Source organism: Vigna unguiculata, chromosome 3 (assembly GCF_037176805.1).
Source record: "Vigna unguiculata cultivar grain cowpea cultivar isolate G323 ecotype 2 chromosome 3, ASM3717680v1, whole genome shotgun sequence".
Classification (NCBI taxonomy): Eukaryota; Viridiplantae; Streptophyta; class Magnoliopsida; order Fabales; family Fabaceae; genus Vigna; species Vigna unguiculata.
The window spans coordinates 19,239,097-19,254,486 of NC_140794.1; the positions used below are offsets into that span (position 1 = coordinate 19,239,097).

The following is a 15,390-nucleotide window of genomic DNA, read 5'->3' on the forward strand; positions in this document are numbered from 1 at the left end:
CTAACTAAAATAAAATTCAATATTAAAATAATTTTTGTACGAAATAAAAAATTCAATTATTTTGTACGAAACAAATTTAAAATTCAATCCATTAGAACTATTTTATTCAAATAAAAAATTTGAAAAGACATAAAATAAAATAAATAAATTTAATATATATAATTTCCCTGAAAATTATGAAATACCCTTAAAAGGAATCTGTGGAATAGAAAGCTTTTATTTCAGTTTTACATTCTGTGTCTTGCATAAAGTCCTTCACATACGTAAAAGGCATGCATCACATTAGATATATGATCAAGTCAACAAATCTGTATAAACCTCAAACTTATATGAAGGCCAAATATATCTGTAGATATTTATAAACCTCATAAACTTCAGGTAAAGAAATAACAGTCTGTTTAATGAACCATCGGTAACAGTGGACTAGGAAATATGAAACCATAAATATCAAGTCAAGTATCTGATTATAACACTTGCACCATCTTATCTAAAGAACTCCAAAAAAGGGATTCTTAATTGCAGAGTCTAGTTCAGATCCAGCTGTGTTCAGGATCGCCATCTCAACTTTGTCCCTAGGCAAAAACAAGAACTCGCCACCATCTATCTTCTCAAACCCGCAAATTTCTAGAAATTCAATGCCCCCTTTCAATGAACCAACTCTGTCCTGTAAAACACACCCAACATCAACACAACCTTACCGTAAAAATATCTAGTGCAAAATTAATATTGAAAAGAAAAATCAGAAAATGGAGCAATATCTAAGAGAGTTTGATACCTGAAAAGATTGGTTACTAAGACGTATCTTTCTGAATTTTTCCTCATCAGGATTTCTGGCAACATTCCCTACATAAGTTAGAAGAGTTTGGAATGCTTTCTTTACTCTGGCGTCATTCTCCTGCTCCAAAAATAAGTTAATATGTAAAAGGGATAAAGATCTCACAATGTTTAAGCAGAAGACACTTTCTAACATACAACATTTGAGAAATAATGTTGTGATGTAAGCAATCAAATTCCTTTAGCTTAATGTAAAATGCGGCTAACATTACCACTACTGCGTACTAAAAAAGGCCCCTTTTTTTCACATTTCAGGATCAACTAAATATATCTTTCTGTATTTTCAAAGACCAAAATGAATGTTCTACTCTCGATTTTAAGCAACAGTACATCTTTATTTTGGAAAACACAATTTTACCACTTTTGCCTTTTGCCATGAAAAATTATTAAAATTATTAGAACCAAAAGGACATGTCGTAAGAAAAATTTATCCTTCATGAACACAAAGGCTACTGCAGTAAGAACCTAAATTGGAAGATTCAGGAGGCAAAGTATTTTAGGATGTAAAGTTATATGTACAATTTGCACTAAAATACGTATTTCTATGCTATTTCTAATGCTATTCACCGTTAGATTGACTCCAGTTCATCAACGATCAAACAGTTATTAATACTGTCAACTACAGAGGTGTTCCCAGTAATGTACCTTGTGGTTCTGCTTGAGAGAACGGAGGCACTCTCTCATTTGCTCAGCTTTTGTGGCAGGCCTAACAGGCACAAAACTCTGCATGCACAAATTTCAAATAAACTAACAAACAATTTTCCCATAATTGATTTTGGCCAAGCTCGTACCTTTTTCTCCTCCACAACAGGTGCAGCTGAAGATTTGGCTGCTGATGGTTCGTCTGGAGGCAATCCAAGTCTCCGCCTTCTTTCTGCCTGTCATAATAGATAAACAAGGTCACTTGATTTAAATCCCCCGATAAAAGATATTTGATTTCCTGTGCTATCTTTTGGAAGAAAAAGGCTTATCGTACTCCTCGGGTTTTTCTAAAAGCCTTGGACATTAGTCCATTAAAGCTCCTGCAGTCATAAATGCAGCAGTAGAGAACTACAAGTTTTTCGTTACCAATAGTTTTGTTCAAAATGCATAAGCTCCCTCCCTCCTTACTAATTTGATCAGCAATAACAAAAAGTAGACTATCATTTTCTGAATGGGTGTTTCGGGTATAGCTTATATGGAAATGGGCTTTCGGAAACTTTCATTGAACACAAATAGTCACTGTATCTTCAATTAACCCTCAAACAACTCTGCACTTAATGCTCCTATTTATGTGCATAGCTCAAATCATTCAATTCTTTAATTAAAACAATAAAACTGGAAAAACAGAAATTAGCTTTTCAGCAAACTTATCTGAAACAGAATTCCTATGCATATTGCAGAACACTTGATTTGTGGGTTGGAGCATAACTCAACCATTTTTATCTAACCTATAATTGGATAACCTAAATGCCAAAGCAACTCCAAAATGTAAACAATATTGTATATATTGTATAATTCAAAAGAATATAAATCTGAGATCTAAATAACCTTTTATCCCTAAACTACAACTTTTATTCATTTTTGACAATCATTTATGGACAACGGTGATTTATCTTAGATATCTAGACTTCTATGTTTTTGTGATCTTTTTAACAGAGACAAAAAGTTAACTAATCACGCCTTGAAAGGAAAATATCTTGAGGGAAAATAAATTCAAATACCAAAATGTATTATCAGTATTCAACAACAGCCACATGACAAACGATCAGGATTTAATGCATAAGGTAAAACAAAATCAAATGGACGTAAGAACACAGATTTATGACTGAATTTGGACTCATATTTTACTTCCATATTCTAATTAAAGGCAGATAAAAACTGTCTCAATAAAAGAACGAGAGAGAACAAAACGGTTAGGAAATGTTGAAACCTTGTCTTCTTCCAACTTTTGCTTGATTTTCTCCCTAGCCCTTTTCTCTTCCTCTTTCTCTGCTTTTCTCAAGGCCAACACCCTGCAAGAGGAACAAAATTTTCTTGTAGCCAACTGCACTCAAAACAAAACACAAGTGTGCAACAGTAAATTTATTAGCTAAGCCAGACCGTTTCCTCTCATTTTCTTCTTCTATCCTCTTTGCTTCCAGCAACTCCTTGCCAATGCGAATTCTCTCCTTCATAAAAAACAAAGAAAATAACAATCCAAAGTAATTAACAAATATGGACAAAGGTATTTAGAAAATACTATATTACAATATTATAAACTGGTCCAACATAAGTATCCATGCATGGGAACAACTAGACTTGTATACAGCAGAAAAGATGGTACAAAAGGTGCCCAAAAAACACACTAACTAGAAGTTTAACATATAGCCATTTAAGCTTCTTTTTTCCCATTTTAACACATTTTTATGAAACCTTGACTGGCTTCAGCTAATTGTCTCTTCTATTTCTTGTCTTGACTTCAATTGATTCAATTAGTTAAATTTCACAATAACCTATGGATATACTTCAGGACTCCGATCACAGCAAATTAATCAATACTTCGCCAACCTTTTAAGAATGCAACTCTAGTCATTTGTCTTTGACTACATAACCCTGGGTGCCAAAACCAATGTATTCATCATACCTTCAAGGACACACCAATGGGTAACACCGCAAGAGCAGAAGAAAATTAGTTATTCAACAATACAGGAGTAATGTGCTAAAATTGGACAACTTCCAAAAGTATCTCATTTTCTGAGCATGGACGCATTTTTTTCTTTCCCAAAATCTAAAATAGAGGGGTCATTAAACTACTAGCAACACCAACAAACCACCTTGGATGCAAAGTAAGAAAAAAGCAATCCCAAAAAACCTATTAAACAGCATCGAAATAACTTTTTTTACATTGAATAATGTGAACCTCAAATCCAAGACTATACTATATAGGTCATCTTTACTTTTAACCAACCTACTTTACCAACATAGAGAATACAACAGTCCATTTACTGTATTGTCTTCAATATAATTAAATCAGTAATCAAAAAAAAAAAAAAGTGGGAGCTCAAAGTGCACCCCACAATCATTTGGAATTGAAATGTCATTGACTAGCTCACTATCTTGTTCTAATATTCAACCCTTCCTTGACCAATGGGACAGAGTCATACATCATGTCAAGGACCTTCTCTCCCAATACCAAAAGCCAGAAAATTAACATGAGTTTTATAAAAAAAGCCAAAACATGTTACATGGAGAACCATATGGTTGGTTTTATATCTCGAACAAAGTCTACATACTTAAAAATTTCAAACAAGTGTATTTGAGTAAAGAAAGTCAACAGAAATAAGTGAGAAGCAAATGGATGAATCCACAAAATACCTTTTCTTTTTCTCTCTCTGTTCTCTTCTCTTCCTCTTCTTTCTTCTTGCGAGCTCTCTCCCTTGAGATTATAGTTTTGAAATAAATGAATTACACAATCTAAAGATATATAAGCAATAATAAATAGGCTTAAAAATGTAACTCCGTCTACACTAACTCTAGACACATGTGAGCATGTGCTAAACCCCATAATATCAAACATCAATATGTTTGTGTATTAATGGCCAGAACAAAAGACCATTATGTTATGACAATATCAACTGAACGAAAGGCCAAAACTCAATACATCGACACAAATTTCAATAACATCAATATTGTTGTGTATTAATGGCATTGTATACAACTGACATGAAATGATAAAGGAGACAAAAGCAGACACATTTTCTAATTTCTAATATTTAACAACTTCAAGACTACCTAAAATTTTAAATCAGGGACTCAGGTCCAGTACATATTTGCATTAGGTGTTCACTTGATCATCCTACGCCACTTCGGAATTTCGAAATGCATCATCTGTCATTTACTGATCAAGTGAAAGGAACTTAGGGATTACCTTGGGTCATCATCAAACATTTCTTTCATCAAGTGAATCAATACATTTCTAAAATATTCTCTAGCCCTTTCTCCATAAAAATATTAAAACTCTAAAATATCTTGCCCTTTAGTATTACTTATGACTGAAAATGTGAGGAAAAGAACTTTAGAGACTGATCATCTCTCAGATGATCTTCGTTATTTATAGAAGAAAATTACATAAGAAATATCTAGGTAATCAACACTAACATCTCTCATAGGTACAACATATAGCAATTTTCCAATAGAATTGCTAACTACTTACATTCAATACCTATTTTAACAACTACCAATTATGGTGGATACCTAGGCACCCAAAGACGAGGAAGGGCATAGTAAGCAACGAAATGCTTCGGGGAGTTGAAAATGAGAGTAGATCCGGAGATTCCCAATATAGATCAACCTTTCGAACTGCTGCTGATCCACATGCTAATACATATCCTAACACTTCTCTCAAGTTAAAGCATACAAATTGCATGTACCAAGCTTGAAACAAATAAATTCAATTTGTAGTCCTCTTAAGGATTTTGTTAACACATGTGCAAGGTGATCACTTGATCCAACAAACTTGGTACAAATTTCCTTGGACAACTTTCTCAAATAAAATGACAATCAAGTTCTATGTGTTTAGTTCTCTCATGGAACACTAATTACAAGGAATGTGGAGACTAGCTTGGTTATCACATTACATCAACATTTGTTGGATCTCAAAGAAATTTAGTCCTCGAATGAATTATTTCATCCATACAAGAATGAATTTTTCATCCATGCAAGTTCACAAGTGAGAGATGCTATTGCCCTGTATTCAGCTCTAGTACTAGATCAGGCAATCACATTTTGTTTCTTGATTTCCAAGAAATAATGTTTGCTCGAATGAAAACACAATACCCTATAGTGGAGCATGTATCCATATGAAATCATGCATATGAGCATCACAATACCCCAAAATCTGGGTATTATATCTATCTTCATACATGAGACCTTGTCTTGGAGCCCTTTTGAGGTATCTTAAGACATGGATGATAACATTCTAATTTCAATACAAGAATGTTGCGTAAACTAACTAACAACCCACTACAAAAGATAGATCATGCCTAGTAATAGTAAGATCAATAAGTATCCCACGAGTCTTTTATATCTCTCTAGATCAAAGTGATGTTCACCTTGATATGCCATTGTTTTTTTTATTTGGATCCATTGGCCTATCTATTGGTCTACATTCAGTCATATTTGTTTCTTCCAAGACATCTAAGGTGTATTTCTTTTGAGGAACTACAATGTCTTCCTTTAAGCCATTTCAATGTCTAAAAAGTATTTGAAACTTTCGAGATCTATGCTTAGGGTTCCTTCAACTGGAAGATTATAGTAGCATCATTTCCTATATTTATGACATCAACATACACAATTCAGTAAACACATTTTCCAGGCAAGGTATGACAATAAAAAACTAAATGATCAACCTCATTGCATTTCATTACAAAAGTTTGAGTAATATAAATCTCCTCGTTTAGACCACCATGAAGGAAAGCATTTTTTTATATCTAATTGATGGAGACGCCAATGACGTCTAGTTGGTAGGGCAAAGAAGAGACACAAAGTAGTCATTTTGGTTGCAACATAAAACGTATCACCATAATCAAGGCAATATATCTGAGTATATCCTTTGGCCACCAATCTAGCTTTGAGGCACTCATCTTCACCATTTGGCCCAACTTCAATGGTGTAAACCCAACACCCAACAACCTTTTCTCTAGGTGGAAGAGGAACTAAGTCCCATGTACCATTACGTTCAAGAGCTTGTATTTTATCAATCATGGCTTGTTGCCATCCACGATGATCAAATGCCACTTTCACATCTTTAAGAATGGTGGTGAATGATACAAAGGATATAAAAGAATAAGAGAAGAAAACAATGATGGCTTAGAAAATTGTAGATGGGATGAGAGTTGTGTATAGAGCGAGTACTTTTTTCGAATAATAAGAAGGGAAGAACACAATGATGGCTTAGAAAACTGTAAATGGGATGAGAATTGCAATTAGTGCAAGTACTTTTCCGAATGGCAATAGGCCAACAGGAATCTTCATTATCAAGAGACGTAACATGGAAGGACAATGGCTGCTAAACTTCAAACTGAGATATTCTTGATATTCTTCATCAGAAAAATGTGGTTCAACCTTCTTAAATTGGAACATGTTTTGTGTCTTACTAGGAAAACCATGTAAAGAGAAGCATTTATTTTAAGTGTTGCCAACTCTCTTACAAAAGGAACATTGATGACGTTTGTATCCACTCTAAGAAAAGGAAGACATATTGAACGAACAATTCACTACCAATCAAAATTACAACAATCTATACTCCACAGTCAATGCCAAGTATAAGAGACAATAAACAATTGTGGAGGAAGAGTATAAGAAAGAGAGGAAGAGCCTTTTAACCAAAGCTAAAACCGAAGAAACAAGAGTCAAAACAAATATAGGGATGCTAATGAGCCCTATGGAGAAGACGAGGATTTATTCTGGTGACAAAAAGGCAGTTGACGAGTGGCTAAAGGACCGACAACAATGGTCAATTGAAGTGGCCAACAGTAAACTATAGTGGCCAACGACTTGCAAGAGCATGGTAGTTGAATCGTGAATCATATCATGTATCAGAGAGCTGATTTATCATATCGTGAATCATTTCGTATTGCGAATTGTACGATTCATAAACATTTTGAAAGCATCTTTTTTAATTTTTTAGATACAATGTCAATTTCTAGAGTCACCCTTTTTGGGTGGAGTAGTAACTTTAGTCACTCTTTTTTGGGGTACAGTAACTTTAGTGGAAGTTACCATCTACTTATTGGGTCTTAAAACGTTTTAAACAAATGGGCTAAAATTTAGGTTAAAACCGGCACAATTCCAACCCACTAAAAACCCTAGGGTTTTTTGTGTTTCATATGCACAAAGACTAGCTTCAAGGCCATGCCACTGTCAGGTACGTTGATGTCATGCGAGTTGCTGCCATGAGTTACCAACATGCGAGAGATGTTGACTTCTCTCTCATCACTCCACGAGGCAGCGAGAAGCACCACGACAAGAGGCGCCAGTGTGAAAGTCACTGCAGCAAGAATCGTCATCGTGAGAGGTGCCATAGTGAGTGATATATGTGCCCATGGATGCTACAATTTGGATTGATTCATACAATTTGGAGTCTGAATCATACAATACAAACATGACACGGGAACAAAAACGATTCATCAAGCGATTCTATCGTGGAGTTATTGAATCGTTTCGTATCGTAAGATTCATATCATGAATCGTACGATACTTACTACCATGAGTAGGAGACGCTAGACGAGGGAGGATAATGGTGTTTAAAGCGGTGGACAACAACAAAACTAGCATAGTAGGATCGACATGCTTTGATACCAACTTAAGCCTGAAATATGAGAAAAAGAACCTAAGTGATTGATAATTTCTAAGTTGTTCTTTGTTATTTATAGAAGAAAATTACATAAGAAATATCAGGTAATTAATGTCAATGCCTCATGGGTACAACATATAGCAGCTTTCCAATACAATTGTTAACTACTTACATTAAATACATATTCTAACAACTATCTATCTATATTTAATACATATTCTAACAATATTAATGTTATCTGAATTGGGGATTACCTTGAGTGAATCAATACATTTCTAAAATTATTCTCTAGTCCTTTATCCATAACAATATTAAAACTCTAAAATAGCTTCATTAATACGCCCTTTAGTATGAATGTTATCGGAATTTAGTTTTATACCTTAGTTCTTGTTGTTTGGCTTTCAGTTCTTCAGGGGTAAGAGAAGGTTTAGGAGCCTCAATTTTGGTGTTGGCAGGTACCTGAGATAATCATTCTTCAGCAGGTTACAAACTAGAGATGCAACTTAATCACACTAAATAAAATTTGGCACTTACTCATTACTTGAACTAGACTTAATTTTGTTTAAGTTTGCAACACCAATTTGCTACTTATGCAGCAATCAGCAGTTAAGCACACAGTGACAAAGACAGATAACAATTATATAATAGTGTACCAAGGGCATCTGATCTATGTCATGATCATTCTCATGCTCTACTATCCAGTTTACAGCCGCCTCAAGACCAGCATTACCTGTCGAAGGGAGAAACCAAGTTTAATAATATCTAGATGTCGATAACTATCAATGTTTAGATATATATACTATTAACAATGTATTGCAAATACTTTTGAAAATATGACTAAAACATTTCACAAACGTCAAAAACTGTCCTATGACAAAAAGCACTATTATAATCAATTGTACTCACTTAAAGATACATAAACAGCTAACATACTCCAGAAATGTGCAATGATGCAGTAATATTCACAAACTATCCCATCAAAATAATATAATTATCAAGGCAGGCAGAAAAAATTAAAAATCTACAATAGTAATCAAGCTGCATCACACTAGGTAAGATTAGCTTCAGGATCAATCAATGTTACTAGGCTCTATTGCAAATCACGTTTTCAATAAAAGCAGTCCCATACAAGTTAAACATAATTGGTCTTCCTCTATTTCTTTAACTCAGATGATCCCCCATTTCATCCACTTAAACTACACAAGCCTTTATTGGTCTTCTCACATGAGACAGCAAAAAAACCAGTTGTACACTACATAACTATGCTCAATATCAATAGAACAAGACCGCAAGTAACTTCACCAGAGTAATGAAGCGCCCGTGTAGCCCGTGCCGTTGGAAACCCCATTGATTCGAGTTCTTCAAGCAGATTTTTGTCCACTTCAGGAACAACCATTTCTGCATTTCTCAACATACGTCACAATCAACAAAAAGTACAATCTAAAACCACATCCCCATACACCATCTTCACAATCATTCATTAACTAAAATATCGGATTCCATGATTCATTACCTAAAAGAATAATGGTGAAATATTGTTTAGATATAGTTACTAATCAGATCACTATCCCTTCACAATCTTTACTATTTAGTCCTTTACCAACACACTTTTTATTCCGTTTTAGTCTAAATTATGGAGACTAAAACGGATAAAAAAATGCTACAGGTAATTAAGCCTTTACTTCATAACTCTACAATTTTAGACTAGGAATACCCCAATTAATCAACTCGGTTTAAATTAAAAAGTACCTTCATTTTGATCAGTTGATGCGGTGCTGGAAGGGTTTTCCAAGGAAGCGATTGCATCCACCTTCGGTGCCTCCAAACTAATCGGTTTCACGGTCTCGGAAGTCTTGTCAACAAACTCGGCGTGGCCTGTTCTTTTAGTGTGCAAATCACTCTCCTGTGTACGTGATCCAAACAACAGTAATAGTAACAGATTCAGTTAATAACACACATATTATATAAAAGGAAGAAAAAATCGTTGAACCCTAGAATGAGAATCGGTAATTGAGGATGGGACTAACGGTTTTGGATCTGCAGGGTTTGGAGCAAGCCGTGCAAACGAGGTTGAGAACCGGTTCGGTGGATTCGGAGAAGTTGGAATGGGAAGTGAGTTCGGCGTGTTCTTGAGCTTCTTCTACCGTTCTCAACAGAGCACCGCAGTCACCGCACTTGAGAGAAACCCCCTCCATTGATACAAAGCAATGCAAGAACGATTATCAACAAAAACTATTTATATTTTGACCAATAAGCACTTAAGATGACTCTCTGCTTTGCTTTGCTTTCTCGGTACAACAAAATGGATGCTAACAAAACTGCCGCTTCCTATATCTCATCTAACAATAAAATTTTATATTCAAAATAAAAATATTTTAAATATAAAAGATTTTTTAAAAGTATAATGATTTTTAATGTTCTTTTAGAATGATTGTTCTTATAATTTTGCAATTTAAATTTTGAAGGATATAACAAATGCCAAATTCATTTGTTATTAAACTTCTTTAGGAACTTTATTGACACAATTTTGGTTGTTTCTTGTAAAACTAAACCATCGCTAGTCAGTTAAATCCATTTTTCGTTTTAAATTATTTTAAAAAATTATATTTCGTATATCAATTAAATAATATATAATATTTAGTCTTATATTCTGTAGAAGTTAATGTTAAACATTATTTTGATTCATTATAAAATTTTATTTATCATTGAACTCCTTTGTTGGAAATAATACTTAATATTATCTTTTATAAAATTCAAGATTCAATATTTTATAATTTATTTTAAGAATTAAAAATAATATTTTAATTTGAGAACAAAAAATATATTTAATTAAATATTACTTGAATTAAAAAATTAAAAAAACACTTTTTTTAAATGGAAATGCTTTATTTAGTTAATTCAATTTGTATTTTACCATCAACAAGTAATTCATAATTCAAATTGTGTAGTTATGTATTTAATTCAACATTATTTATTCTTATCAGTAACAATATCTATAATAATACATACAGAGATTCCGTTTTGTGTCCACATTTTAAAATATCAAATTTATCCTTTAAAATATAATTATTTATTAAATTTTTAAAAATTAAATATTACTTTTAAAAGAAAATTATAAAATCGTCTATTTTTGCTCTTCTTATTTTCTTTATTTATCAATAGTTATTCTTTCATCTTTTATTATATATTTCACTTTATTTTTAATAAATATTATTTTATTTTATATATCAACTTAATAAAATTACATTATCATTACCTATTAATATAATATCACGTATATTTAAAAAATCATTCACACATACTCGAGAATACCATATTAGTCAAAAACTTTGTTACCATAACTGAAAGTTGTTTCTAAAAATCAATTGATATTTTATACATAATTTATATATATATTTCTATACTTATGAATAAAGATATTTTATGTTGGTGTTTATAACTCTATTTTTAATTTTATCTTTTAATAAATAATTGTTTTTTAATTTAAAATAATTGTTTTACCATTTCTAAACCGTCTTTTTATATAACTGTTTGGTTCATTTAATATTACTTTTAAATTAATTATTTTTAAGCTAAAAGTAAGTATTTATGACAATATATTTATAGTCTATAATTTAGAATATTCTCTTTTATTTTAAAAATCTCTCTTGTCTTTTAATAGTTTTTTTTTTAACTTTTTTGTCTAATTTTGAAGAATATATAATTAATTTTTAAATGTTAAGTAAATGTGATTTGTCTTCAAATTATATAACAGTTATTTTAAAAATCTTTTTTGTGTACATATTTTATTTTTTAAATTCTACTTATTATTTTACAAATTAATTATTTTATAAATAATTTACTTTTAACCGTTATTTTAGAAATCTCTTTTGTTTTTAACAGTTATTTTATTTGACAACTATTTTAAAAATTAATTATATATTTCAAAAATAAATATTATTGATCTTAACTAAAATTTCTACAAAAATTAAAACTTGCGAACACACAAACGCGACAACTGTGATGCCCCGATTACTATATTAAATAATTATTACTTGATAAAAAGATGGAATTAATTTTTTTTACAATAAGATTTTCCTTGAGAGGACACTAACAATAACATATATATATGTCTATATATATATATATATATATATATATATATATATATATATAATATATATACATCTCTGTAATGGTTCATGACATATTACAAAAATATGTATTTGTATAATATTAAGAGTTTTACATCATAATAGAAGATTATCTATATTTTTAATATCTCATTAGATATTAATATAAATTATCCACGAGTCAATCTTCAGAAGATCCACCAATAATATTTCGAACAACTCTCATCGAGCAAGTTCCCCTTCTACTGACGCAACATGTACATATGACAGAAAAATATGAAACGAGTGAGTTTTTTATAAGCCTTGAATATCAATCTTAATAAACTCAACAAACAATACAAACATTGGGGCCTAGAATTGGACCTACAACCACAAAACTAAATATCGTTATACTAGACATATGGATCCCTATTCCACCTCTGATGATCCATTATGAACATCAAAAGTTACTTTGGAAAGTGATTAGGTAGTGTAGTATTTCTCATAGAACATTGGTACAATCATAATTATTTCTTTCTCGAAAATATTAGCCATTTATCGGCCCATAAAAGAGATATATATTCACTACCTAACATTGGCGACGCTGAGTAGGTATCATATAGTCCCAAGTTTGGCCTATGAATATCCTAGTCCAACACATTATTCTAAACTATCTAGTTATTCACCTACTTGGTAAACTTCCTTAGACCCCACCATGATTCTTGCCTTTCATCCCGCAGTATACCAAACTATGACTTCCAAAATACAAACACTCTGACAATGGTTTGATCTCAACTTATTGAAACCAGATTTAACTAACATACTCTTTGATATTTTCAAAGGTCATGAAATGTGATGACTATCAAATCATGTCATCGTATAAACTATACACAAAGAATATAAAATAACAATAAAATGTACATGTAATCTTCTTTTAAGCAAACTCACTGAATAAAATAATATTTACTTTTACTTTTTTTAATTATAAAATAATGATAAAATAAGAATCAAAGCAAGAACTTTAAATAAATATCTAGATAAGGATTAAAATGTTATAAATAAATATAATAACAAAAATATAAATTAAACAAGATCAATGGATAACTGGAAATAAATTAAATAAAATAAATAAACAGGACCAATGTCTAACATGAGATAAATTAAATTAAATAAATAAACAAGATCAATGCATAATTGGAGATAAACTAAATTAAATAAAGGGTTAATTATGTTTTTTGTCCCTCTACTATTATCATTTTTTGGAAATGGTCCATCCCGCAAACATTAAACCATTTTGGTCCTCATGATTTGAAAGTAATGATTTTAGTCCCTAATTTGTGAACAACGTTAAGTTTGTGACTTCGTGGCAATGGTGTTCCAGCTAGGCTCGTCATGTGCAGACACATTGTTATTAAGATGCAGACACGTGTTAAATGAAATAAAAATTTTCTTTATTTAATTAATTCATTTATATAATATTATATAATATATTAAAAAGAAATTTTAACATGTGCTTTTTATTTTGCACCAGCAGCAACATGTTGGTTCGTAAGTGTTAAGTGAGAGTGGTGAAAGTGTTGTCGGAGAAAGATTTGGTCAGCGAAACCCTTCGATTGCGTGGTGAAATTGGAATACACAAGGTGTGTGAGTAAGTGTGGAAGTTGTTCGCGTGGTGCGTGATTGAGTTTCTCGACGAGGTTGCAAGACCAACATTGGCTGGAAATAGAGGTAAGTGTTTTCTTTCCTTTTTTATTTTGATTTAGGGTTTTGCTGCGTTTGATTTGGGGGGGAAATTTATTGGGTGTTTCCAGTTTCCAGTGAGTGTTTTAGTGTAGTTTTGATTTCTTGTTGATTTTGATGGGTTTAGGGTTCTGTTTTGGTTATTGCACAAATGGGTTTTTTAGTCGTGTTCCATCACATGGGGAAGTTTGAAAGATTTAGGGGAAGGATGTTGCATTACGAAGGTGGAGGGGAGCATGTAGTGCGTGGACTAGATCTAGATATGTGGTCCTACTTCGAAGCATTGGGTATTCTAAAGAAGGATTTTAAGTATGATGGAGAACTTTATATGTGGTGGAAGCCTAAGAAAGGGAGAATGGATAGAGATCTAAGGCCATTATGTGAAGATAAGCATGCTTTGGAGTTGGCCAAATACGCAGAAAACATAAATGAGGAGGTTGAGATTTATGTGGATCATTTGGTTAGTTCTGCTTAAGTCATTGAACTTGTTGAAGGAATGAATGGTGGTGGGGTAAAAGAAGAAGATTCAAATGTTGTTGTTAATGGTGTTGGGGTAAATGAAGAAGAAGGAATTGTTGTTGTTAATGGTGGTGTGATAAATGAAGAAGAGGCAAATGTTGTTGTCAATGGTGGTGGGGTAAATGATGAAGAGGCAAATGTTGCTTTTAATGGTGGTGTGGTAAATGAAGAAGAGGCAAACGCGATTGTTAATGGTGGTAGGGTAAATGAAGAATAGGCAAATGTTGGTGCTAATTTCAGTGTGACAAATGAAGTAGAGGGGGTGGTGATGTTTTTCAGGAGGTGCAAAATACAGAAGACATTGCTAATGGTGATGCTGAATCTGGTGATGAATTTGGTGTTCTTTCAGGGGATGATGAACCTGATGAATTGGATGAAAGTGAGGATGAAAGACACAGAGATGATGATGATTGTTTTGGGATGCAAAATACTTCATGCGGGAATTTCTCTCAAGTTTTAGACAGGTGGAAAAATTCAAACAAGACTGGAAAAATAGGAAGAAGTCAAGAAAGGAAGGTATGGGTACTGTTGAGGCAAACCAAAGTGAAGGTCTGGGTACTTCTAGCACACAACAAAGAATTGATAACCATGAAATAGATGCCAACTACAACACTGATGAGCTAGATAGTGATATGGATATTGTTGATGGGGAGGGTGGGAGGAAATACCCAATATTCAGGGGCAAAGAGATGTGCAAGGAATTCAAATTCATACTTGGGATGGAGTTTTGTTCCTTGAAATAGTTTAAACAAGCTCTGATGGAGCATTCTGTGTTGAATGACAGAGAGGTTAAATTTACCAAGAATGATGATGTCCGAGTGAGGGCCATTTGCAAGAGGAAGTGTGGATTTCTAATTTTATGCAACAAAGTTGGAGGAAGTCAGACTTTTC

General features: G+C 32.5%; 1 protein-coding gene across 1 annotated transcript; it reads right to left on the reverse strand.

Moving 5' to 3' along the window:
- Positions 1 to 325: 325 nt before the first annotated feature.
- Positions 326 to 10,461, reverse strand: LOC114178065 (ubiquitin-associated (UBA)/TS-N domain-containing protein). Its single transcript, XM_028063754.2, has 12 exons — positions 10,177 to 10,461; positions 9,899 to 10,052; positions 9,452 to 9,547; positions 8,803 to 8,879; positions 8,529 to 8,608; positions 4,171 to 4,231; positions 2,917 to 2,984; positions 2,747 to 2,828; positions 1,626 to 1,712; positions 1,480 to 1,557; positions 776 to 895; positions 326 to 664 (listed from the first exon to the last, which is right to left on the reverse strand). The coding sequence occupies exons 1-12, from the start codon at positions 10,342 to 10,344 to the stop codon at positions 488 to 490; spliced, it is 1,248 nt and encodes a 415-aa protein (XP_027919555.1). The 5' UTR covers positions 10,345 to 10,461; the 3' UTR covers positions 326 to 487.
- Between the last annotated feature and the right edge of the window lie 4,929 nt (positions 10,462 to 15,390).